This window comes from Aspergillus bombycis (assembly GCF_001792695.1).
Source record: "Aspergillus bombycis strain NRRL26010 chromosome Unknown contig00028, whole genome shotgun sequence".
NCBI classification, from domain to species: Eukaryota; Fungi; Ascomycota; class Eurotiomycetes; order Eurotiales; family Aspergillaceae; genus Aspergillus; species Aspergillus bombycis.
Window position 1 is genome coordinate 55465 of NW_019170030.1, and position 27499 is coordinate 82963.

A 27499-nucleotide genomic window follows, 5' to 3' on the forward strand; every position below is an offset into this window, starting at 1 on the left:
GGGACGGGAAAGGAGAGCGTCGGAATAAGGGTCGATAAATGAGGAATTGGATCCGGGTCCGCTTCAATCGAGGATTAAGCGGTCACTGCGTAATCTGAGCTCCGAACCGGCGATTTGGTGAGCTTGTTCGGCGGAGATGAGGTTGATTCTCATGTTCTCCCACTCCATCGAATCACGGGGCCGCAGTTCCCAATCTTGTCACGGAATATCATTCCTCCGATCAAAGGCCCGGCCAACAGTCGCGAGCCTGGGATGCGGGCCGCGCGACATAGATCTGCGCTTCCTTTTTGGCCAGCCTTGGAGGAACGTCAGAAAACCCTTAAAGTGGGGTTCGCTGATATTTTTTGATTATACTTTTTTCTGGCTTCTCGGCATGGCTGGTCCAGAGGAGGTGCCGGATGTTGAATCTGCTGGTGTCAAACGGCCGTCCGTGGATATTGAGAGCTTGCAACGAAAGAAGTTCAAAACCGAAGAGTTACCGTTGTCTCCCACGCAGCATAGGACTATTGAGAACCTCCTCCACGCATTCAAGAAAAGGGGCGGCTTTGACACTACACGAAAGAAACTATGGACGGAATTTGATGAAGGAGTACGTTTAGTAGTTAATTCATTTTACATTCTAGTCCTCAGTCGCACAGGATTGTTCCCTTGCTAATGCGCTCACATGTAGGAAGGGAGGGTAGAGTTTACCAATCTATTAGTCGAATTAGCAGAATCCGAGATCACTCGCGAGCCAGAATTACTTTCCCGTGAACGTGGAAAAGCTGCGACGTTGATCGAAGGAGCTGTGGATCGTAGCGACATCTATAAAACCGTCGAGGCGTCGCTTGATGCGCTGGCTTCGAAGCATCTTCCTGCTATCCTAGAGTCCATCCGAGAGATTCGCCGCGAGGAGATCGGCGATGAAGCTGCCGCTCGCGAAGAGCAGGCTGGGAATAAAACGGACGAGGACTACGCCGCACATGTTAAAGCTAAGCGGGAGGAGCGAGAGAAGGTGTGGCAAGAAACCTTGCGCAAACAGAAAGAAGCCGAAGAAGAGGAGGCGCGACGAAAAGCGGAAGAGAAGCGCAAGCAACGTGAGCTAGATCGGCAAAAGGAGGAGGAGGAAAGAGCAAGAAGAAGGGAGCGTGAGGAACAGCGTCGCGCAGAACAGCGAGCACAGGATGAGCAAAGAGAAAAGGAACGGCAGGAACGATATGAACGACGACGACGGGAGGAACGTGAAAAATATCGTGATTGGCGTGACCGCAGTCGCACTAGAGATAGAGACTCCGAACGAGATCGCGATAGGGACCGCGACCGCTATCGTCGTGACCGCTCGCTAGGCCACCGCTCTGATCGTGGATTATCTCCCCGTGTACGCGATTTACGACGGGATACGTCTGCAACACCAAAGGAACCCACGCCGGCACCTCCGCCTCCGCCTCCACCTCCTGTGGATGAGAAGTCATTGGAGGAAGCCGCTTTGCAGCTTCTCCTGAAAGAGGGCGAAGAACTTGCGGCTAAAGCTCGACAAAAACCCGAATTTGACTTCGAAGAAGCAGAAGCAATTGAAAATGGCCTTAAACCGCCACCGGCCAAGCCGAAAGGTACCTCGGAATCGAAATTCTCTAATACGCCAACCAAGTCCGGCAGCCCAGCTGTAGACGCTGATCAGAGTTGGCGCCGTGGCTCGACTGCAGATGAGCGCAATCGCACTCGGAGACGGGATGATAGTCGCAGTCGTTCAAGGAGACGATATACGTCTCGATTTGACGAAAACCGCCGGAGCTCTCGAGACATGTCTGTGCGGCCGCGTGACCGCGCCTCTGATGATAGGCTTGCTATTCGTGATTTTCGGGAAGACCGGTATGGTGATCGAAGTTATCGGCCTAATCGTCGGAGTAGGAGTAGATCTGCCACGCGAGGACAGGACCGGGATCGGGATCGGGATCGGGACCGCAATCTAGACCGAACTCGTTCTAGACCTCGATACCGGGAGAGAAGCACAGAGCGTGACAGAGACCGAGATCATGAATATCGCCGGGACCGCAGTCGCGACCGGGATAGGGAGAGAAGAGATAGAGACCGAGATCATGACAAGGACAGGGACAGGGACAGAGAGCGCGATCGCGATCGCGATGGCGACCGCGATGACCATCGTCGACGGCGTTATTCTAGGTCCCGATCGCGCGCTAGATACCGATCGCGCTCTCGCTCCCGTCAGAGGCATCGGGAGCGCGAGCATGACCGTGACCGTGGTCGAGAGCGGGATAAAGAGCGTGACAGTAAACGTGAGCGAGATAAATCTGGCTCCCGTGTGTCCGCCTCCTCACGGAGAGGGTCCCGCTCACGCCGGCGATCTCCGAGCGTTCTTGATATCGACCGTTATGTACCCCCAACTAGCAATCGAAGTCGTTCCCCTCGTCGGCGCGTCCGATCCCCCGAGCGATCGGAGCGCGACGACCGACCGCGCTTTGTTGAGATTGATCGATATATACCCGGTGGAGAGCGAGACCGTGACCGTGAGAAAGATGCGGATCGAAGTCGTGAACCTGATGATCGGAGACCACGAAGGAAAAGTCCTAGTCGGAGGAGCCGAAGTCGGTAGATTTGCGGCATGTTAATAATATAAACGAATTGTGTACACTACTTTAGATTTCAAACCGAAACATGTATCATAACAGAAGTACAGAAGGCAATAATGATAATCATCTAATGGACCTGTTATGGGCAAAATCAAGATACCATATATGCTCGAAGATGACGTTTAGCGGTTCAGAATTTGGACCTATCTTAAACAGCGCTATGCCAGTAGCGCATGATAAAGATGTCCCTGAAACCAGACCGGAGTGAGCAAGAGTATCAACTATTCTAGTACAACACAACATATTAAAAAGAACCCATCAATCCTTCGAGGCTGCTCCCTCAACAGCTTCTTGATATCCTTCGTTCTCATCATGACGTTTATAGAAATACGCATTGGACCCCGTCCCAGTGGGTCGTAGTTCCGGCGACAATCGATCGAGGATAGTTCTTTCCAATGCTTTGATGGAACATTCATTGGAGCCAAGCTTGTTCCAAACCGAGATCAGATGAGTGTTAAACCGGACTGAGGTTGAAACTCCGAGCACATGGTCATGTTCTATATATAGGCAAGTTAGTTATTAATGTCTCGGGAGACACGGAAAAGTAGGGGGGTAACGAACCCTGCTCAAGGACGGCCTGAAATTCATTTGCCATGCAAAGAATAGCAATCTCATGGAAGAACTCCTGGGCTTTGCTCTTCGGCACGCGGAATCTCCAACATCCTCCCTTCAGGTTCTCCTGGTCTTCCCACACAGGACGCACTCCCTTGCGAAAGATATGCACCGTGTCTCTGAGCCGGATCTTCTCCCATGGGTAATTGTTGTAAACCCGGTAGAAGGTCGCAATATCGGCGACGTCTTCATGAAGGACGTACAGCCTGTTATCGTAGTCGGTGGAGTCGGAGTGCTTGTCATACCAGACTGTCCAGTGATATTGGAAAGGCAGCGGACGGAGCTTCCCAAAGATGTTCTGATGTAGTGACTTTCGTGTTGGGGCAATGATTTGTGCCGATTGTCGCTTGTCGATGCCGCTGTCTTTTGGGCTGTTGTTCTCGGACAGGGGGCTTTTCTCATTGACATGGACTCTTGGGAGGGCCATACTGAACTGTGGGTAAAGGCAGAATTGTGTGACTTTAGGGGAGTTACACCTCCTTAATATGAGGATAGGAGGCAGGTGCGAGAACTCATGCCAGAAACCTGGAGTACCAGGTAGTCAAAGGCTGCCTCTTGTGGCGTACAGTTCCTGCAGTATAGGGAGAGTATACTTCCTTCTCAGTGATTCGAGTTAAATAAAACCCTCAATCGCCTATTCCTCATGTAAGCTACAGTACACAGGTGATATATATATATATGAATGAATATAGTAGGTAAGCTGTGTAGGGCTGGACATGAACAGGTGCGGGATATAGTTCACACTTGGAAGCGTTCAGGATCATTGAGAGTGATCCAGGCAGCGTAAAGTCACAAGATTGAAAATTGTAGGTGTATATGCTTACCTTATGGTATAGATTTTTGCAAAAAGAACTGATACGTCAGGGATCAGGAGACAGCTTGCCAGAGACATCTACAGGAGCCAAGCCTAATGGGAAACAATATAAATCACCAGGCACGGACCGGGCAACGAAGGCAAAACCCATTCGAGCGGGGTGTGAAACAGAATCAAAGTATCGATAGGAGCGAAAGAGAATAAGATCTTTCATGCAATACGAAAATCGAGATCACATTCTGGCCCCCATTGGCCCCGTCCGTCCAAAAATATCCCCTGTCATGCTTCTTCCATGTGAGTGACAATCCGGCATGATGGACGATGTTTGGTTCTTACGACTTACCAGATTATCCTTAATCAACTAACCCTCCGTCGTCAAACAACCCCCTAAATCCACTCTTCGCACCAATTATTGCCCACCCTCCCCCTGGGAAATCTACTCGACTCCTTCGAGCCGCCCCCCACATCCTGCGCGAAACGCCGTGAGGTGCAAAGGAGGGGAAAAGTAACTCTTCATTGGCAGGGCACAATCATGCTGATAGTGATCGGAAGCGCCCGCAGTCCGACGATCCCCAACCGCAACCTGCATGCGATGCCGTTTCTCCCTCTAAACGGTCCGGGAGCCATGCCAATCAGAATGATAACGTTGGCGACGTGAGTGACGACCGGCGCGTATTCTCGCTAGCCCTGCGCGACAACGTCAAGAAGGCACACCCTTCTCCCGCCAAAAATGATAGCGACAGTGACGATGACGATTACACCTCATCCTCCGGGAGTGATAGTGATGAGGACGACGAGGTTAACCACGAGGAAGACGACCAAGATCATGATGTAAAAAGTGACAATGGCTCCGATCACACTCTACCGCGCATACCTGCTCCACAAAAACCTCAAATACATCGTATCGAGAGAAACCCAGATCTTTTCTCCCGATTGTCTGCGTTTCTCCCACAAATGAAAAGTGCCAATGATAAGCTACAGGAAGAGATAGAGGCTGGGAGGGGAAAGGACCTGAGGTTGGATGAGGTGGATGATCAAACTGACGATCAATATATTGAGATGGTAAGCAAATTTTTCGCATCTGTTCTTATCTACTTGTGCTAATCAACGATTCTTCTACAGAACCTGGGCCTAGGCGTCCTGGAAGAGAAACGCCCCGCCGACGGCGTCGCCCCTAGTGCAAAGAGCGAAGGCCCTGCATACAGCCACGCAGAATCACACTCTAATGCATCACCCGAGTCGAACCTATTGGAGACGTTGATGGGGAACAAAGATACTACATCGTCGAAAAAGCCAACCATCGAGGAAATGAACGAATAAAAACCATTAAATGTGGGACTGGGTTGCATGGATGGCGCTTACGGATGTGATATGTTTATATTTACATATTGGATGAGCTTTTTGTGCGTGGTCAACTTACTGTACGATATATTCTCTTCTTGGCCTTTGTTAATCCTTTATGTGGGATCTAAAAGTTTTTGTTATGTTGTCGCTAGAAGAATAGACTAGAGTAATTGTATAGCTGCCCCGAAAGGCTGTGTTAGCATATGAATTCTAGCAGTATTCAGGACATCAATTGCGTTTCCATGTTCTTTTCCTATGCCATACAGGGATTGAGCAAAATCTAATAGCGACAGTAACAATATCATCGACATGACAAAAATCTAGCCATATTTGCATGAGAAGAAAACAGATGTACACATGCCATCTGGTGTGATAAAAATCAATGCATCACCATACCACCATATCCATCGTATTTAAGAGACTTCCTTCACGCGGCAAGTCCATCCAGATTCCTGGCTCAGAAGAGGCAAGCTGTGATAAAACATTAGCACAAACTCAAACATAATAAAATGATGAAATATTCAACGGGCTATTTACCTTGCGCCTAGACACCAGCCAAGTTCGTTATTTTTAATCTTCTTGGCGATCTTAACTTCGCGGGACAACGGCATCTCGTAGCCAGAGTGCAGCAGAGCAAGCATGAAGTTCAAATCCAAACACCACTCAGGACGGTCGCGCAACTCGGCCATGGCTTCTCCCATGCCTTCGAAAATCTTCCACGACGATTCGCCGGCGCAGACAGTGGACGTGAGCTGGTGCAACTCCTCCAAAGTGAAAGAGTCAGGCATGCCCAGGGGCTTGGTGCGGTCAAAGAAGTAGGAGAAGATATAAACATCTTCCCTGGAAAATGTCTTCTCAAGGGAGGGCTGATGAACACCATTAAAGGAGCAAGGGGCGAGTTTGCATTCAGCTTCCTTCTTTAGGATCTTCTCCGCGAAGCCGCGGCAAAGGGCAGGCGAAGAAGATCCGTCCTGTGGGCCAACCATCTTGACAGTCACCTTTGGTCCGAGTGGGTGCTCATTGTCGAATTTCACATCCACATCGCGCTCCATACCAGGTGCAATACAGGGATTAGCAATGGGCTGCTTCAACCAAGCCATATCGTTTCCACTGGAGGCCATTTTACCCTCGACGACAGCTTTGTGAATGGCTTCACGTGCAGCCATGAGACCGTATCCAAGGTGAGAGTGTTGGTACAGATCAAAGCCCCGTCCACCGAACTGGAGCTCATACTTGTGATCGCCGTCAGCTAAGCGTTCCGGCATACCACCTGACTTGCTCTTTTCGAATGTGGGCTGGAAGACAATCTGAGTAGAACCACCACCTAGGTCAAAGATTGCAGCGGTCGGCGTTTCATCTGGGCCGCCGATCTTTCCGAGAAGATAGTTTGTTGTAATCCATGCGTAAACACCCTCGTCGGATCCATCCATAATCTCAACGCCCCCCTTCTCACGAGAAACAACGGGAAAGGGATAGACAGTCTCCAGGCGATTCCTTACTGCTTCCAGGATGTTCTGGCTCATCTCTGGTCCAAGCATTCGCAAACCGGCAGTAGCCTTGACGGCGACTGGAGAGCAATATTTGTACTCTTCGGGAACGGTCCTCATTGCAACCTGCATGAGAGGGTCAAGACTCTTGGCTGCTCCTTCGGCATCCTCCTTGTATGAGCTCAGTCCGGAACCGCCCTTCTTCTTCTCGGTCTGCTCAAATTCCTCGTGTTCAAGCTCGGGAGTAGGGCCGCAGTTGTTGAACCGATAGACATGGATTCGAGAGCCCTGACTGCCAGCATCGATCATAAGAGCGTACTGAATCAATGGTTTCGAGGGATCATGTGGCTTAGTACATTTGTCCGTTAGAGGAGCGGCGCCAGCGGGGGATTTCTCTGTACGGCCTATTAGTGAACATAATTAGTCGATGAACAATTATACGCAACATACCGCGGCCAAAGCCTGTCACTGCTGGCTTCGATGGTGAGAGCCAAAGGATCATCAAAAACAAGGCGCCCACGATGGCTCCGGTTTTCAGGTACCGGGACCTCTGGCTTTGTGCCATTATGACGGTTGACGGACTTTGACAAGTGTCCGGTGATTTGCTTGACGTGTTCGTGGGTTGAGACGCCCGCGAATTGGAACGTCTACTGACTTCAGAGCCTGGCCTCTGGAAAGATGGTGTGCGGTTGATATGTCGACCGTCAACTCCAGTCGACATGCAAAAGATAAGACAGAGGACGAGCGAGTGGCGTTTCGTTCCGGGGAAACGCTGTTATAGTTTCGACCGAGTTGGAAAAGAAAGATAGATTAACGGTCGAAATGAAGAGAAACCATAGATCCTCCAGGAGCCTCCGGACCAGCCCAAAAAGGATCGTGGATGGCAAAGCAAAACCAGCGAAAATGAGGGTTGGTAGATGTCAGGAGAGGAAAAGGGCGCAACCAAAAGGAGATAAATTACAGGCGGCCGGGCCTCAGGGTCTCGATCCCGCCCCCATGAGTGTGTGGCGCACTTGTGGCTGGTTCGCCGCCGAATGCGTCCGTTGAATGACGGGACGTAACATAGCTGGGGTTCATCATACATTCCAAACTATATCTCTTTTGGGAGCTCCCCTCTCGATATTTTCACGACCGATTAGGCCTATCTGGCGCTGTGATCTGTTGCTTAGAAAGTGATTTCATATTTTTATTTACCATTTTTGAATACTCACAGCTCCTGAACTATCGACTGTGAACTTTCCCTCCAGTCCTCCAACCCTGACTACAATTCGAGATGAAGCATATACGTGGTTTCATCTCTACAACGCAAGCCTTGCGCCGTATCTTTCTCGCACCTATAGAAACTCCTAGACCCCAATTTCTGCGTCCCGCTTTCCTTCCGACCTTCGTGCACTCCCGCCTTCTTTCCATCCGCCGCCAGCCTCAACAGCAAGATGCTCAGCTCCAGGCAAGGGCAAGACAGGTGAAAGATGAAGAAATCCGGTCAGAATATATTCAACTCGTGAACGAGGATGGTAAACTGGACCCGCCAGTAAGGCTTCATGATGCCTTGCTGACAATAGAGCGCCCGGACAACTTCATATTACAAGTCTCCCCTGGCTTCCGCGGCCGGGCACCTGTTTGCAAGGTCGTGAATCGACTTGAGATGCGGGAACAAGAACGTGCGAAAGCAAAGGCTGCTCACGTCAACAAGAATTCGCTTAAACAGATCGAGCTGAACTGGGCTATCGACGCCCATGATCTCTCCCACCGCCTGAAGCAATTGACAACCTTCCTGGACAAGGGCCGGAAAGTAGAGGTTATATTGACCAAGAAGAGAGGCAAGAGGTCACCCACTGTGGAGGAAGTTAAGCATGTGATGGATAGTGTGTTGCAGGCTACTAAGGATGCCAATGCTATGCAAGTGAAACCGATGGAAGGAGAACCCGGAAAACATGTGGTACTTGTTGTGAAGAGAAAGGATTCGGGTCAATGATGTCTTTATGTGACCTTTATTTGGTGTATATTATGGACACAAGGTGGCAGAGTACTCTGTAGATATACTGGATGTTCCCTCCGGAGCAGTACCCGGCGTCACGATGTTGTATTACATTGACAATTCCGTGTGCAGATAAACTATAACCGGTATCCGTTACTAGTCACAGTTCTTGAACAGGTCCACGGCAGTATGGTATATCCAGAAACATTAAGTAACGCAGGTATAGTTGTTCTGCTAAATATTCACATACATATGGTAGTAACACTCACTCCGGACAGGTACCTGGTAGGTACCGATAGCTTCTCACACAGGTTGTCATTCCATAATACTCCGTAGTTGGGTGGGGAAAGCCTCCGCAATCCGGCGCCCGTTATTGGTCAATGGATGACTAAGCGTCTCCCTAAATTTTTCGGGGGACTGGAGATCTTCTCGACCCTCAGACCAGCTCCGTTTCTTCCATTCCATCGCGTTTCCTTTGGTTCATCTTTCGTTTGTCATTACACTGCAGGGCAGTCAACATGTCTAGCATCTCCAGAACCGCCAACCTCCTCTTCCGCGCCAGCAGGGCCTCCCTGCTTCGCCCTCGCGCTGTCAACCCTGTTCAGCATGTTTTGGGTAAAGACAGACTGGCTGCCCGTGGTATGGCAACTGCCTTCGAGCGCTCTAAGCCTCACGTCAACATTGGTATGTATTGATCTATTATAAGATTCTCTGCTACCAGAAGGGCTATTGCTAATGACAGCCTACAGGTACCATTGGTCACGTCGATCACGGCAAGGTAAACGCGAGACTGGATTTATTGTCTTTTTTCCCGAAGTAGCCTGGGCTCTAACACGTTGCTGTTTAGACCACTTTGACTGCCGCTATCACCAAGCACCAGGCTTCTAAGGGCCTCGCTCAATTCCTTGAGTATGGTGCCATTGATAAGGCCCCTGAGGAGCGTAAGCGTGGTATCACCATCTCGACTGCCCACATTGAGTTCTCCACCGACGAGAGGCACTACGCTCACGTCGACTGCCCCGGTCACGCCGATTACATTAAGAACATGATCACTGGTGCTGCTAACATGGACGGTGCTATTGTTGTCGTCGCTGCTTCGGATGGTCAGATGTATGGTTAAGCCCTTGCCACAGAATGTTTTCCGGATTTCGCGCTTACACGTATTATAACAGGCCCCAGACCCGTGAGCACTTGCTGCTCGCCCGTCAGGTCGGTGTCCAGAAGATCGTCGTTTTCGTCAACAAGATTGATGCTGTTGAGGACCCTGAGATGTTGGAGCTTGTCGAGTTGGAAATGCGCGAGCTCCTCAGCAGCTACGGCTTTGAGGGTGAAGAGACTCCCATCATCTTCGGCTCTGCTCTGTGTGCTCTGGAGGACCGTCGCCCCGACATTGGTGCCGAGCGTATTGACGAGCTCATGAAGGCTGTCGACACCTGGATCCCTACCCCTCAGCGTGATCTTGACAAGCCTTTCCTCATGTCTGTTGAGGAAGTCTTCTCCATTGCCGGTCGTGGTACCGTTGCTTCCGGCCGTGTCGAGCGTGGTATCCTGAAGAAGGATAGCGAGGTCGAGATCATCGGAGGTAGCTTCGATGCCACCAAGACCAAGGTCACTGACATTGAGACCTTCAAGAAGTCTTGTGACGAGTCTCGCGCTGGTGACAACTCTGGTCTGCTTCTCCGTGGTATCCGTCGCGAGGACGTCAGGCGCGGTATGATCATTGCTGCTCCTGGCAGCACCAAGGCCCATGACCACTTCTTGGTGTCCATGTATGTTCTGACTGAGGCTGAGGGTGGCCGTCGTACTGGCTTCGGCGCCAACTACCGCCCCCAGGTGTTCGTTCGCACTGCTGGTAAGTCAAGCCTTTTTCTCACTTTTCGGTCTTGAGTAGGTTCTAACTGTGTATTCTAGACGAGGCTGCTGATCTCAGCTTCCCCGACGGTGATGAATCCCGGAGGGTGATGCCCGGTGACAACGTTGAGATGGTCCTCAAGACTCACCGCCCCATTGCTGCTGAGGCTGGCCAGCGCTTCAACATCCGTGAGGGTGGCCGTACTGTTGCCACTGGTCTCGTTACCCGTGTCGTGGACGGAAAATAAATGCCAACTCGTTACGGTCACTGATGAATCAGCGGCCTTTGTACTATGAAAAATTTTATGTCCGGATTTGTTTTTCTTGCAGCGCGGGAATCAGCGAAGGGATCCGGGAAACGTTGATACCGGAGTTCGTGAGTCATGCCATGTACCTGTATTGTATTTACCCATGTAGACTTTTTTATTTTTCTCTTATTTTCTACAATTCTCCTCTCTATATCTAGGTATGTCGTTGAATATGAATCCGATGATTAATATAATGTACAAAACTCAATCCACGTACCTACTTTGAAAGAGTGAAGGGTAGATCAACTTATGTATAACTGTGGCCAGACCGGTGCCTATCAATTCGAAGTCTATAATTATCTCTCCAGCCCCAATCCTGCGGCCACCTGTGCCCTACTCCAGAGTAGCTTGCCTAGGCCTTGGACCGACGGTTTACAAGTGAATCTGATTGCCTACTCACTTTTGCTTTGAGACCTGAGGACAGCTGTACACCGTCCTATTACCTAGCCCATAGGGAATTGTGCGAGACTTGCAGTACCTATGGTTGATAATAATCTAATTGGAAGAATATTAGCAACCCACTACCCTGACGTATCATGTGGCCAACGTAGCCTATGCCACCTGTTGCAACTCCTGAGTTCGAAAGCTATCCATACGTTCCAGGGGTTGTTGGGCAACCTAAAGTGGAATATGTGGCCCGACTTCAATAGCGGTCATGATTTAGAGTGAGGTCGGAATTGTGTTAAATCTTAAGATATAGCAAGGCTATGTATGCTGAGGTGGCTGGAACGTGCATCGTACTTTTTTCTTCTCAGTTATGAATGGAAAGATTGTCCACCCTCTGTGTTTGATTTTACGATATTTTATTTTACTCTGTAGTCCGGCTCTCCTTAATCGATGTACTCCGTAAATAGGAGTGGGCCGTTGTTTTGGGTATGTAGAGGGGGCTCACCGTCGTGTGTTCCACATGATAGATGGATCGATCGTCACTAAACCAGAAGCAGCAGCGCCTAGGCACGCGGTGGATTCGGTGGTGTGGCCTGGCCGCTCAGGCGTCAAGGGTACTCCGGACAACCAACCGACAACCTCCCTATCCACAAGACTCCAGCCGACCCTCGGGCGTACTAGTCTCACAGGACCGTCTTAAGTCTTGTGATTCTCCTTACTTCTGGGCGATCTACCTTGATCTCATACTACATGTACTTAGTTGACGCTTTCCACCCACCTCATACCGTATTAGTCCCAACACTCGCCACCCTCTCCACACCCTGACGTTCTTCTTCCCACTTCCCCCCAAGTGCGACATCATCCGCAAAACAAACACGGCATTTATTATCTTAGAGCAACCCGATTCTCGCAACCACAGTCGGTGGAATTTGCCTACACCAGACGGTGCGTTTGACCATGGCAACGAACGGCCATTTCGCCTCCATTGGCAATTCCGCCAGCGATACTACAGCGTATGAGCACGGGGTACAAGTAATAGATGAGAACAAGGAATTCAAGTACGTCTTTTCCTGTCTTCGGTGCAATTTTTCTATGTCTCCATCATATCTTCTCGTACACATGCACATTGCGCCATGATGCGCTTCTTCACGGATAGTGTATGAATAGGGAGTATAGCTTCGAAAGCTAATGGTGATCTTAGCCCGAATCTGTCGCAGTACCTGAGCCTTGAAAATGTTACTCCCTCCGGCTTCAATTACCACCTTATCTCGGTCTTTGGATCGCAGTCGACAGGTAAATCTACGCTTCTCAATCACCTTTTCGGCACGCATTTCTCTGTCATGTCGGAGATGGAGAGACGGCAGACAACAAAGGGAATCTGGCTGTCAAAAAATAAAAACGAGAGCTCCTCTATGGCCGGCAACATCTTAGTTATGGATGTGGAGGGTACGGACGGCCGTGAGCGAGGTGAAGACCAGGACTTTGAGCGCAAGAGTGCCCTTTTCGCACTGGCGACCAGTGAGGTCCTTATTGTGAATATCTGGGAACACCAGGTCGGATTGTACCAGGGCGCGAATATGGGGCTTCTAAAGACTGTCTTCGAAGTCAACTTGCAGTTGTTTCTCAAGGATCAAAAGTACAAACCCCCAGCGCAGTCTCCGGCTCCTTCTCGTACTAATCTTTATCGCCAGTACCACTCATCGATCGCTTTTGTTTTTCGTCATTCGTGACTATTCGGGAATGACACCACTCCAGAATTTGCAGAAGACCTTGATGGAGGATATGGCTCGTCTCTGGGACTCAATATCTAAGCCTGCTGGCCTGGAGAACTCGAACGCACATGATTACTTCGACTTCCAGTTCTACGGCCTGCCGCACAAAGGATACCAGCCAGAGAAGTTTGTGGAAGAGACACAGAAGCTTAGTCTTCGTTTCCGCGACGGCCAGAGGGACCCTAACCTAGATGCGCGGAAAGGCGAATTCTCAGATGGCGGTGTTTTCCTCCCGGAGTATCACCGACGTATCCCTGCGGACGGCTTTTCACGATATGCCGAAGGCATCTGGGACCAAATCGTCAACAATAAGGATCTAGATCTTCCCACACAACAAGAGTTGCTTGCGCAGTTTAGGTGTGACGAAATTCTGAGGGAAGTGATGGTTGTCTTCGATGAGGCTATCATCCCCTTTGAAGATAAACAGTCGCAAGCCGCTCGCCTTGGAGAACCGGAGATTCTTGGAGGCCTAGGAGCGGCGATGCGGTCATCACGCACCAAGGCTGTCAAGGCTTTTGAGACTGAGGCTAGTCGGTACCATAAAGGCGTCTACCAGCGCAAAAGGGCAGAGCTCGAAAGCAAAGCTGATACCCGTTTGAAGGCCCTTTTCCAGGGTCAGCTCAATGCCGCGCACAAATCGGGAATCAGTGATTTTAGCGAAGCAGTCTCGGCCACTGTGAAGTCCGGCCAGAAGAAGGGCACCGGGTACGATTTCGCAGAGATTGTTAATGAAGAGGCTAAGAAGGCTGTGGACAAGTTTGAGGAAGTCGCTCGTGCTACCGTGGTGGATGGCACTTCTTGGAGTGACTATAAGCAAGAGCTAGCCTTGTATGAAAAGGAGCTTGCGGAAGTCAGTGCGCGCCTAAGAAGGGACGAGATGAGACGTCTTGCCAGCCGTGTGGAACGATGGGTTCAGTCTCGACTGGGCGAATCTGTTGGCCTTGAGTTCAACGCTCTCGGCTCTGGACGAGCTGGTAGTGGTGCGCCGGAGAAGGGAGATCAACCAACGGAAAAGAAATTCTGGGATCGCGTGTGGAACGTATTTGTCGAGACAGTCCTCGATGCCGAGAGGCGATTCACAGACCGCGCTAGCAGTTTCGATGCTAGCCTGGAGGAAGTGGACGTCGGACTCTGGAGACTGCGGAGGAAGTCCTGGGGCGTTCTACGCGCTAAGATTGATGAAGAGATGATCGAAGGCAATCTGCTGTTGAAGTTGCGCGAGAACTTTGAGGATAAATTCCGCTACGATGATGCTGGTGTTCCTCGGATCTGGCGCCCAACCGATGATATCGAAGGGATATACACTCGCGCACGCGAATCAACCTTGACTCTCATTCCCCTCCTGTCCAAGTTCCGACTAGATGAGACGTCTGCCCCGCCCCCTCTGGACCGTTGGATCGGGCACACGCCTAGCTCCGCGACCCCGGCTGATGAGGAAGACCTGCCTCCCATTGGTGGGGTGGACGAGGAGGAAGGCAAGAGCTTAGAAGAAGAAATGACTATTGTCAGTGATGCCAAGCGACAGGAGCTCACTGTTCGCTTCAAGAAGGCCGCGGATGGAGTGTATGTTGAGGCTAAACGGAGCGCCATTGGAGGCATGACCCAAGTGCCCTTGTATTTCTATGGCATCCTCCTCGCTTTAGGATGGAATGAGATTATTGCCGGTGAGTATCACTTTAGTGCTTGGGTTATATATGATCCGCTGAAGACTAACATCTGGATTAACAGTGCTCCGCAACCCAGCTTACTTCTTCCTCCTTTTCGTCTGTGCTGTCGGAGCTTACATCACCTACCAGCTTAACCTATGGGCCATCATCAAAATGACCGAGGCTGCCTCGAACCAAGCAGTGACAGAGGGCAAAAAGCGGCTACGTGAATTCCTCGAGTCGTCCGACACAGGGCGACAAGCTATCGCGATGTCAACTCCCGGAGGTTCTGGACGTGCGGGTGAAGAGCACGAAATGTCTCGTCTTGATAAGCAGGGTAAATCTGCAGTTACCGATCAAGATGTGGATGACCTGTAAGCTGGATAAAGCTGTATTCTTATTTCCTTTCCCGTTTTCCGTATCTTTTATTGTTTGAATACACCATACTGTAGAAATTGCACAGTCAACTCTTAAAATCTGGAGCCTGCAAATGGCTGAGATGGTTTCCTTTAGCAGAGATTCACTCTTCCATGAGCAAGATTGCATATAGATGTACAGTTCGGAGTACCCATGTATCCGGAGGTGTCAGCGGGCTTCCTGTTCTTGTCTTGGGTATCTCTTTGCTTTTCTAAATAATTGCTATCGGACATGGTCCGATTAATTTAATTTCCCCACTTCTGCAATGATATAAATCCAAGAGGGGCATTCCCATGCGCCCGCCGAGCAGTTAATCTTTAGATCGATATATTTCGGCCAACAGCTCCCTTCACCAGCAGCCATGACAACCGGAATCGACCATCTACCTGAAAAATATGACGATCTCCCCAACACGAGACAATACTGGCCGGCAGCCGCTGGATCACCGGAAGAGGGTCTAGGCATGCTTCGCATTCTGACCCCGGAGATCGTAGCGGATGCCGCGCGCACACAGATTCAAACTGGGTTGAGAGTCTGTTTAAACTGGGATCTGGAACAGTTGGATACACCAGGTAGGAGAACCATCGGCATCAGCATGGAGAGTCCTTTACCGTGGCTGGCTGCGATAAAATTCCACAGTATGCCCGGGACGGCCCATTAACTCGCCTGCAGGATTCCGCCGAAAGCCTTTCGAACATCGCATCAAATGGGTGGCTCCCGGTATCGCGTTCGACGATGAGTATCATTTTAATCCACAACAATCCTCTCAGTGGGATGGACTCCGACACCATAGTGCACCTGCCCCGACGCTGGAGGACCAAGCTCGCCGCGTATTCTACGGTGGTACTACAGCGGAAGAAATCCAGGACTCGAACTCATCACGGATCGGTATTGGGTACTGGGCTAAGAAGGGAATCGCCGGTCGGGGCGTCTTGATTGACTACTTATCCTGGGCCGAGAAGAAGGGCATTACGGTAAATGGACTCAGCCAGCATGTGGTACCTCTAGACGATGTGCTAGCCATCGCACGCGAATGCAACATCGAGTTCCAGCGAGGAGACATCTTCTTTCTCCGCGTGGGCCTCACCAAGACCTGGTACTCCATGAGCGACGCCCAGAAGCAGGAATACAGCCAGCAAACGGTGCCCAAGCATGCGGGACTCGAGCAGAGTGAGAACGTGCTCCGGTTTATGTGGGATAACCACTTTGCAGCGGTGGCATCCGACGCGGTGAGTTTCGAGGTCTTCCCGGCTCTCAAACCCGAGTTTGATCTACACCATCATATGCTTGCCGGTTGGGGATTGCCGATCGGCGAAATGTTCGACCTGGAGGAGTTGGCGGAGACATGCAAGCAACTGGGGCGCTGGACCTTCTTTATTTCTAGCAGTCCGCTGAATTGTGCTCGGGGCGTTTCGAGTCCGCCTAATTGTATGGCCATCTTTTAGTTTCCGGCTACATTCAGCGCAAGTTATGACGATTATGAATCCCATTTTTGCGACATTAGATAAGCTATCCTTTCGGTCCGTGCACGTGACACATGCCTCGGTTTCTATTCCCCAACGTTTCAACAAGCTGAGTCGGATTGCTGCCGTAGCTGAAATGTGTAATCTTGGACTTTAAAGTCTTTTTAAACCCGTGAGCTGGCTAGTTTAATTGCACGATTTGGACTTGGATTTTGTCGCGGGGACGTTTGTACCACCGCAACCGGTACAAATCCTCGGCCTTAGTGATCGATTTATACCCACCCCTGTACTCCTTTTTTTCTATACATCCACGCGGGTCCGGAATCATATATTCAAAGAATAAAAAACAAAGGAAAAAAATTTTTTTAAATAAAAAGAAACAAAAGGCTCTAATCCAACATGGGCCTCCCAGTGTCCATCCGCGCAGATACAATCCGCGACCTCCTCCCGGGAGCCTCATCCATCATGACCTGGAAAACCATAGCACTAATCCTGGCAGTCATCAACCTGAAGAACCTCCCATTTGTCTGGCATGTAAGTACATACACCCCAAATGAACATCGTTACACTTAACCCCCACCTCCACAAAACCGCCTGAGTCAAAACAGACCCAAAACTAATCCCCGCCGCAGCTCCGCATCTTCCACCACCTCTGGAGGAACATCCGGCGCAAGCCCGGAGACCCCCATTTTCCACGGGGCAAAGCACTGGTAACACATACGGGCAAGCCACACACCCGGTGTTCGTACCATACTCCATCACATCACGCACACCGATTCTGGAAACAGACTACAACTTCCACAAGTCCAACAGCACGTATTTCTCGGATTTGGACATCTCGCGGACGGCGCTCGTCACGCGACTGTACACGCCGGGGCTGCGTGTCGTGAGCAAGGAGCTCGATGTCGAGCTCGGCGATGCTGCGCGGCGCGAGGGGAAGAAGCCGCCGGCGCACAAGAACATGTATGTCGCGCTTGGGTCGGTGTTTTGTTCTTTCAAGCGGGAGATCAAGCCATTCGAGCTCTATGAGATCGAGACGAAGGTGATTGCGTGGGATCAGAAGTGGATGTATGTGTTGAGTTTCTTCCTTAGGCCTGCGAAGGCCGGCGGGAAGAGGTCGCTTTTTGCTACGGCCGTTAGTAAGTATGTTGTTAAGAAGGGCCGGCTTACGGTTCCCCCGGAGAGGGTGCTCAGGGCCAGTGGGTTTTTGCCGCAGCGTCCGGAGGGCGATGTGTTGGTCGCTGATAGTTCGGTGGAGGGCTCCGGGGTTGGGACGCCGGCTGGGGAAGGGATTACGGCTACGGCTGGGGTTGATGGGGCGTTGGTGAGGGAGGTTCTGAAGGTCAGTGAGGGTGATATCCCTGAGACGAAGTTGGAAGAGGAGAAGAAGGCAAATTCTGAGTCGTGGAGCATGGTTGAGTGGACCTGGGAGATGATTGAAGAGGAGAGACGACGGGGGTTGGAGGTGGTGGCAGGTTATATCAATATGGATACGAAGCTACATGACGAATGGGAGCGGTGATAAGTTTTCTTGCTATGATGTTTTACGTTCTCATCGTCTCGGGTTCTTAACAATGTTGTTATGTTCTGTATAGGTAACTTTTGTATAGATCGGAATGTATAGAACGCTGGCGATTCAACTTGCAAGCTATATCAGAATGGTCCGTCATTTCAGCCTTCTTGAATCTAGTGATAGCCTAGATAACTCTCCAACCACACATCCTTCTGGTACATTAAATCGTACTGACCAAAGCCATCCCAGCTTAAATCTTTCACTAATCGCAGATAGACCTGTCCCAATCTAAAACAACTACCGAAACAATTAGCCCAAAGCCAAGGGGCTGAAACGCTTTCACGCGAAACCTACTCTTTTGATCCTCCTCCGAGCATTTTTCACCCTTTCCATCAATACCACTCATACACTGTGTCACTGCCAAACGGAACACCGTGTTGTCACAGAAACAGGGAATGTCGATTCCACTGCAAATATTCACTTTTTTAATGCAGTTGACCTGGATTCCTCCGTCAGTATCCAAAGGAATGATCGGTAGGCACGGGGTAAGCAACGTACCAGACACTGCGGGATGTCCTGTTCTATGTCGGCAGCCACAGCGGTAGCCACGAGGGCTGTGAAAGAGACTGCAAGTGAAAGCTTCATCTTGGCTTAGTTGCTTGTCTTGTCCTGCAGTAGCCAATTTACGGGTGTAAAGCTGATTCTTATAGTCTGGGAGCTAGAGCTTTTCTTGTCTTTTATTTTTGGCTGTAGATAGCCCCGGAGACAGGTTTGGTCCTGACTATGTGCCATGTCCGCTGCCAGGGACGTGCCCCCCTAGTATCTTGTGATACCCAATATGCATCGATAGGGAGACGGCTAGAGCATACCTTGTGGGGTCATTGGAAGGAAGCTGCAATAGTAGATGCAAAAAGCGTAATGTCAGGCGGCACGGATACCGTGTATGGATCGCTGTGCGATACCTGTCACATCGCCAGCAATCTTCTGCAGGGGTTGTTGCTGTCAGGGCCGGCTTTTTCCCACATACTGTCCTTCTGGCCACTACTCTTTTCAATCAGGGGCTGTTGGGTTGGGGGATGGATCTGCAAGGGATGGTTATTCTATTGGCTTTTTTTCTTCTTCTTGATCTTCAGATATCACTAGGGGTGTTAGAGGATTTACAGTGGTGGGTATTATACTAGATTGATTGATTGAATATCGTAGAATTGATAAAGACGAAGCAAATCTGAAATATTGTTCGATAATGACAGGTGAACAGTTCCAACCCATAACTCCATAGCACCATACACCCTCATCCCATTCAGTTCTTCAGCCGGCCTTGTGGGTCTCTCCCCCCGTTCAAAAAGCTGGTCATGTATCCGATGCAGATGCTATTCGTGTCAGCCAGCGGTGCAGAGAAAATGGTAAAAGGGACATAGTCACATACCCAGAGTGAGTCGTATCCGCAAAGGTCTCATGGTCAGGCATGACATTTTTCCTAAACTCGGGATCTTCCCAGACCTTCTTGAAATCCTCGACGTCCTTCATTACGAACTGAACAATATAGTCATGGTCGGAGAGCTTCTTCGACATCTGCAGGTATTCGGCATGCGGCCGGGCGGCACTGAAGTTATCGATCTGCAAGATCACAACAGTTAGCATGCATGCAATCCCCCCACAAAAAGCGACAGGGTCAATCCCAAACTAACCACATTGTATTCCAGGATACCATATTTCTCCAAGAAAGGCGCAGCCTTCGGCGCATGTACGTTGCAGAGGTGGTGGTGGAGCTCCTCCTCTGTCAACCCCGGTTTGCGGTAGCCGTTGATGGTGATGACGATTAAACGCTGATTAGTCTCCGACATGTTGCTGGTTTAGCAAAAGCCTGCATGGACGAGTGATTGATGGATGATATGTCGACCCAAGAATGTATGATCGTCTGGGGTGTCGGGCCTTTTATTTCTGAGTTGAGCAACTTCCGTCCGCCCCCCTTGCGTCCTATGGTCGGCCAATGGAACGGCCATGCTCTGGAATCTTTCTGAAATGATTAAATTCCCTTGTGTTTCGGTTTCGGGTTGCATTCATCGAGGGTTCTCGGGGGCTTGGCAATTGGTCGCACAATTGGTTGGAGCCAGAGATATTGAGGTTGCATCGGCGCGACGCTTTCGGAAATAGCCTGCCAGCCTGCCATTCTCGCTTTCATCGGATGGCGAATCTTTTCTGGCTCTATGAACAGGATTCGAGGAAATCGAAGCCCCGGTTCATAGCTGCTCGTGTGGTGGTAATGCCATTCATAATTCGACACGCGATGCGGCAATGCGTAGCATGGCCTTGTTGCCTGCAAATGGATTTCTAATTCATGGTAACTACCGTGTTTCGTTTCCCGTCAGCTCTCATCCTCCAATCCGATCATCAGTGGTATTTCCCTTCAAGATTTTGTTTTCTGTTTCAGTAGGCGTTGCATTTTCATGGCATAAATAAAGGGTAGTCATCCGGCTTTCCGTGTCTACAGGCTTCTATTCCATACGAACAGCCTACCTGTAAGAACGGGCGTTCAGGGAAGTGTATTCCTAACTAGGCTAAAACGTCACAGGCAGTGCCTAGACCCTCGGGCTCGCCTGGATCGCGCCTTGTATCGTTAAATTATATAGCGTGCGCATGAACGCGGTCAATGTTGGGTGTTCTAGCCCGAGGACATCATACTATTCACGGATTATCTCCTTCTTTTGACTATCCAGAGACTCAACAGTTCCGATATAGTTGATGAGTTGCTGTATGACTTGCGGGCTTGGGTAGTTTCTAGAATAGCATCGACGAGCATCAGTATGACCGCTGTGAGAGGGAACGTGATGGAGTAGCAACGGTGTATATATAACTCGCCAACATATCGATTGAAATTGTCCTTGACTTGCTTGAGACACTCATCTCCGAGTGCAGCACTAAAATCCGCGAGGAGCTTGTTCAGGTCTGATTCTAACAAAACCAGTTTGGCACATCCTGGGTCATCGAACTGAGCGCTTCCGTCGGCAAGGATGGTGTACCCTTCATATAGGTCTTTAATAGACCCTTCAATCTGGGTGCCAAAGTGCAAAAGGAAACATTTGTTGATACTGACCCTAGAATCTTTGGAGATCTACGAGAGATAGTCGTGGGCCTATTTAGTACTATTGTTGATTGTGTCTAGTAGGGATATGAAATTGTCTTTTATAGAGATAATGAGGGTGATTCTTTTGAGGAGATCCTCGAAACTGAAATTGAAAGTATTCTTGATTGTATTTTCTATATCAGCGAAGCTTGCTATTAAGTGTGTCTTGTCTATTTTTATGGTTTTGTCAACCTGGTCGTAGATTGGTCGGAGCTGTTGTATGGATGTAGGTTTCTCTTCTTCTGGGCCCTTCAACTACCACCAGAGATTCTTCTGCTCTTCGATATATCTGTTCTAGATTGGTATTGGGCAGATTATCAGAGCAGGAGTCTTCCAAGAATCAAAGTTGTTGCTGAAGCTGCTGGAGGTATTGCAAGACCTTTGCTTTCTGATTATCGGTGTTTAAGAACAGAAGAGCCTTTGCCTTGTCCAAAAGTATTCGATATTCTAAAAAGGTTGAGTCGATAAAAAAGGAGTGTTGTTTATTGCTGGAGCCACTATTGTCACTGGTCTCTTGGCTCTGAGTACTTGCCCCTTCGACTCTATATTTCTGATCTTGAAGTCTTACTAACGAACCTCAGGACTTGACCATCATCGTTCCAAGTTGCTGACCGCAGGCACCATCTTCCGGGCGATGGCTCACCGCGCAGCTATCTTGAATCCCTTTTCAATAAGGTTATCAGATGCCACCACAAAGCACCAGTCCCTAAACTGCTCTGACCTCGAAGCGTATCTAAAGAACCCCAGGACTTGGCCATCATCATTCCAAATTACCGATCCGCAGGCACTATCTTCCGGGCGATCAATGAACCCTTGGCCCATATAGACCCACCTATCCCTGATCCATTCCATTGGTACTTCGTGAGGATCGTCGCTAGGGATCCGCAGTCGGGAATGCGGGCCGCATGTCCCTTCGGAGTGCCCGGTAAATGGATTGTTCATATAAATTGGGGTGCCGATTTGAGACTCATTTGCGAGTATGAATTCCTCTAGTTTCGCGGGTGGCACGCCGAGGGATGTGGTCTCGAAAGTTTCATTCACAAACTGGACATCCCCATTCAGCTTGACAAGTGCGACGTCGGCGTATGAGATTTCCATAGTAACCTGGCCAATATGCGTGCCTTCTGTGGATGGGTGGAAGACCCTATCGTCGTCTGGAAAACCGTGCAACGCGACAGTCAGGTATCTTTCGCCTATCCCATCTTCGACGAGCACACCCGAAGTCGTATGCGATTCCATTCCATTGACTGGGTGCTTACTGGAACTGAGCATTACACCAGGACGCAAAATTTCATATTCACTATTATCTACGACGTCCTCAGTTGGGTCAAAGATTCGTTGGGCTGGAATTTCAGCCGAATGAGGACGGCCCATCTCCTTTTCATACAGGTAAAAACACGCACAACGTCCAATTGTACTGGGAACCTCAGCCATATTCACATCCTCGTTTTCAAGGACAACGATAAAGAAATTATTCCAATATTGAATTTCTGTAACGGAAATGTTGGAGCTTGAGAAGTAGTTGATAACGAGCTCAAAGGCTGCATCAATCTTGGCTGGCGGAACGTTGGTAAGATTTTCTTCAACGAAAATGCGGCGTACTATTTTACTTGCGCGCTTAATTGGAGGGATTGGTCCGTCATCATTTAGGTCGGTAGTGAAGTATGGCTGGACACCTGCAACGGTAATCGGCCATGGCTTTTCGGGCAGGGAGCCGAGAGTAAACACTAAAAAGTACCCATCGAATGACACGGCTTGGGTGTCTGGAAAGAGATTCCATAGGTGCTCCCATGCCTTTTCATCCAGGGCTTTCCGGTTCTGCCGAACATTGAAGGGAAGGACAATATGTCGTGAGGGTTGAAGATCAACGACAGGCTCGGTGTGGGAGTCCGAAAGCTCAAAGGTAACCTATCGACTATAAAAGAAATATCATTAACACGTGTTTCAAGGATAAGTAAAGAAAGAACGGGATCTTACTGATTACGGCGCTCCCTAACGGGAAAAGCCGCTTTGACGCGGCGAAGATAGCAGAAGATGCTAAATGGGCGACTGGCTCTGATTGGAAGACATCAGAAGGAGACAGAATAATGCTTTCAGTAGGAGAAGACTGTTCTGATGATGGTGTTCTCTTTCTCTTGGTCGTCTTGGGCGTGAATGGAGTTACAATCAGAGCCTGAGTGATTTCGGACATTGTGTCGAGGGAGAATTTGCTGTAGGAAAGCACGCAAGGGAAATAGCAACAATATAGAAAGAGAGGGGGATGTGAAAGGAGACAAACAGAAGATCACTTGGTGGGAGTGGGAGAAAGGAAGGAACAAGAGGGTTCAGGATGAAGAAAGGCTTGGAGCCTGGAAGGCACAGTGACTCAGTGAGTTGCATAATATGAACGTAGATTCCAGCCTCTTCCTCGTCATCTCCTGCTCAGTCACCCGACCAGGATCTAACTACTGACCGGCAGAAGAATGGGACCGACATTTCCATCGCCTTTTAGTTTGTGCTTTCTGCCCTTCTTTGTTATTTTCTACGTCTCTGAGATTGAGCTAGCTAGTCAATTGGTATATCGTGATAGTTCCATTCCAAAGTTTGCTTTCCTTTTCAGTAGCCGTTGCATTTTTATGGCGTACATAAATGTAGGCTCAGGCCGGCTGGCCCAATGAATTGCTTGACCGAAGTCAATACAGGCGAGTAAACTACTGTCGGTATAGACATTTCTAAAGCGCAGCTATCTAATATAGCTGGAATTATATTCTCCTCTGTTTAGCTTTCGAATCCACCTGGATCTGATCATGTAACTAGACACGGTGTAATTCTGCATGTAGTAATATAAAGTTTTATCCTACTATGGCATATAGTCCCAAGGTTCCGCTAATCACACCATAGTAACTAGGTAGAGTGACTATTAGTACTTATAGGAAAGTGAAATATGTTGTATTCGACTCTCGAAACTGGCAGTTTTCATACATCCACTGAAGCTTTGAACTATAAAATTCAAAATTACTTGGCTAACTCTAAAGAGAAATTGTACTATTTATTAAGGAGACTTCCTATAACTACTATACCTGAATATCCCGCAGTCACTACAGCGTTGCGGAGCTTGTTGTCGATTGTTACGTTGTATTGGAAGACCTAGAGCTGGTGAAAACCTCTTATTATCCATTTCAGGCGCGTCATTCTATACATTCATTGGCTATATACATCATTCGTATGTTTTGTAATCTCTTTCAATGCACAAAACCAACCCGCAGGCTACCGTTGAAATCCCTGAAATCGCCCCTCAGGGTCTCAATACCGTCACGCCTGACTTCCTCCACCAAGTCCTTGACTTTAGGTGCGATGCTCTCCGGCGCAAATCCAAAGTGCTCGTACGCCTCCTTTGAAGGAAGACTCTTTCCAAAGCTGTTCATCGACACCGCAGCATCGGCATAGCGCTCCCATCCGTAGGACGGGTATGCCTCGATTACAACCGTGGGCCTTCCAGCGCGCGGCTTCAAAACCGATTGCTTGTACTCCCGTGACTGCTGCTCAAAGAGCCTAGTACAAGGGAAGGAAACAACTCGGGACCTAATGGCATGGTCTCTGAAAAGCAACTCCCGAGTTTGCATGGCGAAGCCCATCTCAGAGCCGACTCCGATCAAGGTCACATCGAAATCATCGTCCTCGGCCTCGACGAAGATGTACGCGCCCTTGAGTGCGCCCTCGCGCGAGGAGTGTTGGGGGTACTGGGTCAGGCTCTGCCGGGAGAGCGAGATGATGGTAGGCGTATCTGTGGCCTGGATGGCGGCGATGTAGGCACCGGCCACTTCTTCAGCGTCGCATGGACGGATGTAGAGAACATTAGGCATAGCACGGTAGAGGGCAGCAACGGCAATGGGTTGGTGCGTAGGTCCGTTCTCGCCGACACCGATGCTGTCGTGCGTGGCGATGTGGATCTGCTGGAGGCCCTGGAGTGCGGCCATGCGCACAGCGGCCGCGGCGTACAAGTGGAAGACAAAGTATGTGCTCGTCATGGGGATGAAAGTGCCTTTGTTGAAGGCAGCAAGCCCGTTGGAGATGGCGCACATGGCGTGCTCGCGGATACCGTAGTGGATGTATCGACCACTGTAGTTTCCGTTCAGGCCGCACGCCGTTTGGAGTTCGGGCTGGGTTTTACGTTAATACCCTGCTTGGACGCACGAAAAAGGGAATACTGAGCATGGTACACTCACCGATTGGAAGTCGACCTTGTTTTTGTATGCGACATTGACAGACGGAGTAAGATCTGCTGTGCCCACCAAGAATGAATTAATTCTCTGTCCAAGGGCGTTGGTCACGACGCCGGCTGACTTTCGTGAGGCCGTGGGTGCAGTAGGCTGCTCTTCCTTGTGAGGAATGCATTTGGTCCAGTCTTCAGGTAGCTTTCCCGCAACACGGCGCTCAAATTCAGCCGCTAGTATGGGATCTTTCTCATGATACTTCGCCAGGGCCGCTTGCCAGCCCGCCTCGTGGGCCTCACCACGGCAAGGAATGTCACTGAAGAAATCATAGACGTCCTGGGGGATGTGGAAGTGCTCGTCAGGGTTGAGACCGAACGACCTCTTGACGTTGGCCACTTCGTCGACTCCGAGGGCAGCTCCATGTACGTCGGCGGTGCCGGCCATTGCCGATCCGAAACCAATCGTGGTGCGAATGTTGAGGAAGGTGGGCTTATCGCTCAGTCGAGCGGCAACAAGGGCGTTTACAATGGCTGATACGCGTTAGCAGAGCCGTTTATTTAATTCACCAAGGTAAAGATTCTCCGAGACCTACCAGCAACGTCCGAGTCTCCATTGTGCACGTCTACGACGTTGAACCCAGTAGCCCGCATCTTGGTGTTGATATCCTCGGTGTTGGCAACGTCTGCAGTTCCGTCACATGTAACCGAGTTGTTGTCGAATATAACGCAGAGGTTGTTTAGCTTCCAGTGACCAGCGAGGGAGAGCGCCTCGAGGCCAACGCCTTCCTGAAGGCAAGCGTCACCGACCATACACCAAGTCATATTATTCACCAACTCATGGCCGGGCTTGTTGTATATCGCAGCAAGGTTTTTAGTGGCCATGGCAAGGCCAACGGCATTGGCGAGGCCCTGACCGAGGGGCCCAGTTGTGACCTCCACGCCCTCGTTCTCAATTTCGGGATGACCAGGGCAGACCGAGTCGAGCTTTGATGAGTGGTATGACTTGAGCTGCTCAAGTGTCATGCTCTTGACGCCAACAAGGTGCATAAAAAGGTACTGCCACAGACAGGCATGACCTGTCATGAATCTAATTCAGTCACATATCGCCTGGCTTCTGCGGATGTAGAGGACATACCATTCGAAAGAACAAAGCGGTCCCGGTTAAAGTAGTTGCAATTCATTGGCGAGTACTTCATGACATACTTGTATAGGGCAATGCCAATGGCAGCCATGCCCATGGGAGATCTGTGATGAGGCCTAGTTAGCGCACGCTGTGAACAAAGAAATGCGTGAAGAGGGTGTCGATTTACCCAGCGTGGCCTTCGCCGTATTGCTGACAGAGATCCGCGATGAAGGCTCGGAAGACATTCATCACCCGTTGATGCTTTTCTGGGCTCTCTAATCTGAGATTAGCAGCAGCACCAGCAGAAGCCCCGTTGCGGATGGCTGAGACTGCCTTGACCGGCACATTCTCGGCGGGCTCCTCAAGGAGTTCCAGCGTAGGCGCCATGGCGTAAGAGCAGGGCTGACTGTGAGACTGAAATAGTTGTTTGAGAATAGATCTTGATGTTACCAAGTTGTAACTAGCTAGCAGAAGGATTCGAGCCGACTGTCAATTCTTATACTCGACATCATTCCATGTCTGTCGCGTGCCTTAGAATCAATGAATTGCGGCGATACTCGATCGTGGCTGTTCGAAGTCGAGACGAAGCCATAGATGCTCCAACCCCAGCAGTGTCAATAGAAAGAATTGAGCTTGTAGAGAGGCAATTTTGCACAAAACTGCTATTGCCGTAGGGTGGACATGATGGTTGGTGAGAATCTCTCGTATCGAGGCAGCGGGCCCTCGCATCGAGAGCCTTCAGCCCACTATGCCGGTCAACTCCGGTTGCGCAGGGTGTCAATATATATTGTTGAGGGGATGAGTTGCATTCCTATTCTGTTGCTTGGGTTGCTTGAATGAT

The 27499-nt window shown here is 49.9% G+C and overlaps 12 protein-coding genes across 12 annotated transcripts; 6 read left to right on the forward strand and 6 right to left on the reverse strand.

Moving 5' to 3' along the window:
• Window positions 1-373: 373 nt before the first annotated feature.
• Window positions 374-2606, forward strand: ABOM_004976 (BOD1/SHG1 domain-containing protein; the record flags this gene model as incomplete). The annotated part of the gene is made up of 4 exons (XM_022532105.1): window positions 374-589; window positions 671-1848; window positions 2101-2273; window positions 2386-2606. 4 exons carry the CDS (start codon window positions 374-376, stop codon window positions 2604-2606), a joined length of 1788 nt encoding a protein of 595 aa, XP_022390496.1.
• Window positions 2607-2885: 279 nt separating this feature from the next.
• Window positions 2886-3666, reverse strand: ABOM_004977 (eukaryotic translation initiation factor 4E; the record flags this gene model as incomplete). Its single annotated transcript, XM_022532106.1, has 2 exons — window positions 2886-3124; window positions 3189-3666. 2 exons carry the CDS (start codon window positions 3664-3666, stop codon window positions 2886-2888), a joined length of 717 nt encoding a protein of 238 aa, XP_022390495.1.
• A 599-nt stretch (window positions 3667-4265) lies between these two features.
• On the forward strand, window positions 4266-5373 carry ABOM_004978 (NOPCHAP1/New4 family protein; the record flags this gene model as incomplete). The annotated part of the gene is made up of 3 exons (XM_022532107.1): window positions 4266-4347; window positions 4577-5115; window positions 5176-5373. The coding sequence occupies 3 exons, from the start codon at window positions 4266-4268 to the stop codon at window positions 5371-5373; spliced, it is 819 nt and encodes a 272-aa protein (XP_022390504.1).
• A 437-nt stretch (window positions 5374-5810) lies between these two features.
• Window positions 5811-7449, reverse strand: ABOM_004979 (guanosine diphosphatase; the record flags this gene model as incomplete). The annotated part of the gene is made up of 3 exons (XM_022532108.1): window positions 5811-5868; window positions 5935-7279; window positions 7335-7449. The coding sequence occupies 3 exons, from the start codon at window positions 7447-7449 to the stop codon at window positions 5811-5813; spliced, it is 1518 nt and encodes a 505-aa protein (XP_022390503.1).
• A 708-nt stretch (window positions 7450-8157) lies between these two features.
• Window positions 8158-8859, forward strand: ABOM_004980 (putative translation initiation factor IF3; the record flags this gene model as incomplete). The annotated part of the gene is made up of 1 exon (XM_022532109.1): window positions 8158-8859. The coding sequence occupies one exon, from the start codon at window positions 8158-8160 to the stop codon at window positions 8857-8859; it is 702 nt and encodes a 233-aa protein (XP_022390593.1).
• Window positions 8860-9380: 521 nt separating this feature from the next.
• Window positions 9381-10961, forward strand: ABOM_004981 (translation elongation factor Tu; the record flags this gene model as incomplete). Its single annotated transcript, XM_022532110.1, has 5 exons — window positions 9381-9546; window positions 9612-9640; window positions 9710-9972; window positions 10035-10714; window positions 10774-10961. 5 exons carry the CDS (start codon window positions 9381-9383, stop codon window positions 10959-10961), a joined length of 1326 nt encoding a protein of 441 aa, XP_022390594.1.
• Window positions 10962-12365: 1404 nt separating this feature from the next.
• sey1 (dynamin-like GTPase SEY1) lies at window positions 12366-15204 on the forward strand (the record flags this gene model as incomplete). The annotated part of the gene is made up of 4 exons (XM_022532111.1): window positions 12366-12466; window positions 12610-13044; window positions 13100-14844; window positions 14909-15204. 4 exons carry the CDS (start codon window positions 12366-12368, stop codon window positions 15202-15204), a joined length of 2577 nt encoding a protein of 858 aa, XP_022390592.1.
• Window positions 15205-15604: 400 nt separating this feature from the next.
• Window positions 15605-18228, forward strand: ABOM_004983 (uncharacterized protein; the record flags this gene model as incomplete). The annotated part of the gene is made up of 4 exons (XM_022532112.1): window positions 15605-15815; window positions 15883-16671; window positions 17119-17240; window positions 17512-18228. The coding sequence occupies 4 exons, from the start codon at window positions 15605-15607 to the stop codon at window positions 18226-18228; spliced, it is 1839 nt and encodes a 612-aa protein (XP_022390569.1).
• Window positions 18229-18481: 253 nt separating this feature from the next.
• ABOM_004984 (CFEM domain-containing protein) lies at window positions 18482-18864 on the reverse strand (the record flags this gene model as incomplete). The annotated part of the gene is made up of 2 exons (XM_022532113.1): window positions 18482-18718; window positions 18778-18864. 2 exons carry the CDS (start codon window positions 18862-18864, stop codon window positions 18482-18484), a joined length of 324 nt encoding a protein of 107 aa, XP_022390597.1.
• Window positions 18865-19519: 655 nt separating this feature from the next.
• On the reverse strand, window positions 19520-20063 carry tpcK (decarboxylase tpcK; the record flags this gene model as incomplete). Its single annotated transcript, XM_022532114.1, has 3 exons — window positions 19520-19589; window positions 19646-19836; window positions 19908-20063. 3 exons carry the CDS (start codon window positions 20061-20063, stop codon window positions 19520-19522), a joined length of 417 nt encoding a protein of 138 aa, XP_022390598.1.
• Window positions 20064-21982: 1919 nt separating this feature from the next.
• ABOM_004986 (uncharacterized protein) lies at window positions 21983-23534 on the reverse strand (the record flags this gene model as incomplete). Its single annotated transcript, XM_022532115.1, has 2 exons — window positions 21983-23251; window positions 23328-23534. The coding sequence occupies 2 exons, from the start codon at window positions 23532-23534 to the stop codon at window positions 21983-21985; spliced, it is 1476 nt and encodes a 491-aa protein (XP_022390595.1).
• A 1030-nt stretch (window positions 23535-24564) lies between these two features.
• Window positions 24565-27045, reverse strand: ABOM_004987 (transketolase family protein; the record flags this gene model as incomplete). The annotated part of the gene is made up of 5 exons (XM_022532116.1): window positions 24565-25482; window positions 25549-26066; window positions 26129-26611; window positions 26671-26780; window positions 26846-27045. The coding sequence occupies 5 exons, from the start codon at window positions 27043-27045 to the stop codon at window positions 24565-24567; spliced, it is 2229 nt and encodes a 742-aa protein (XP_022390596.1).
• Between the last annotated feature and the right edge of the window lie 454 nt (window positions 27046-27499).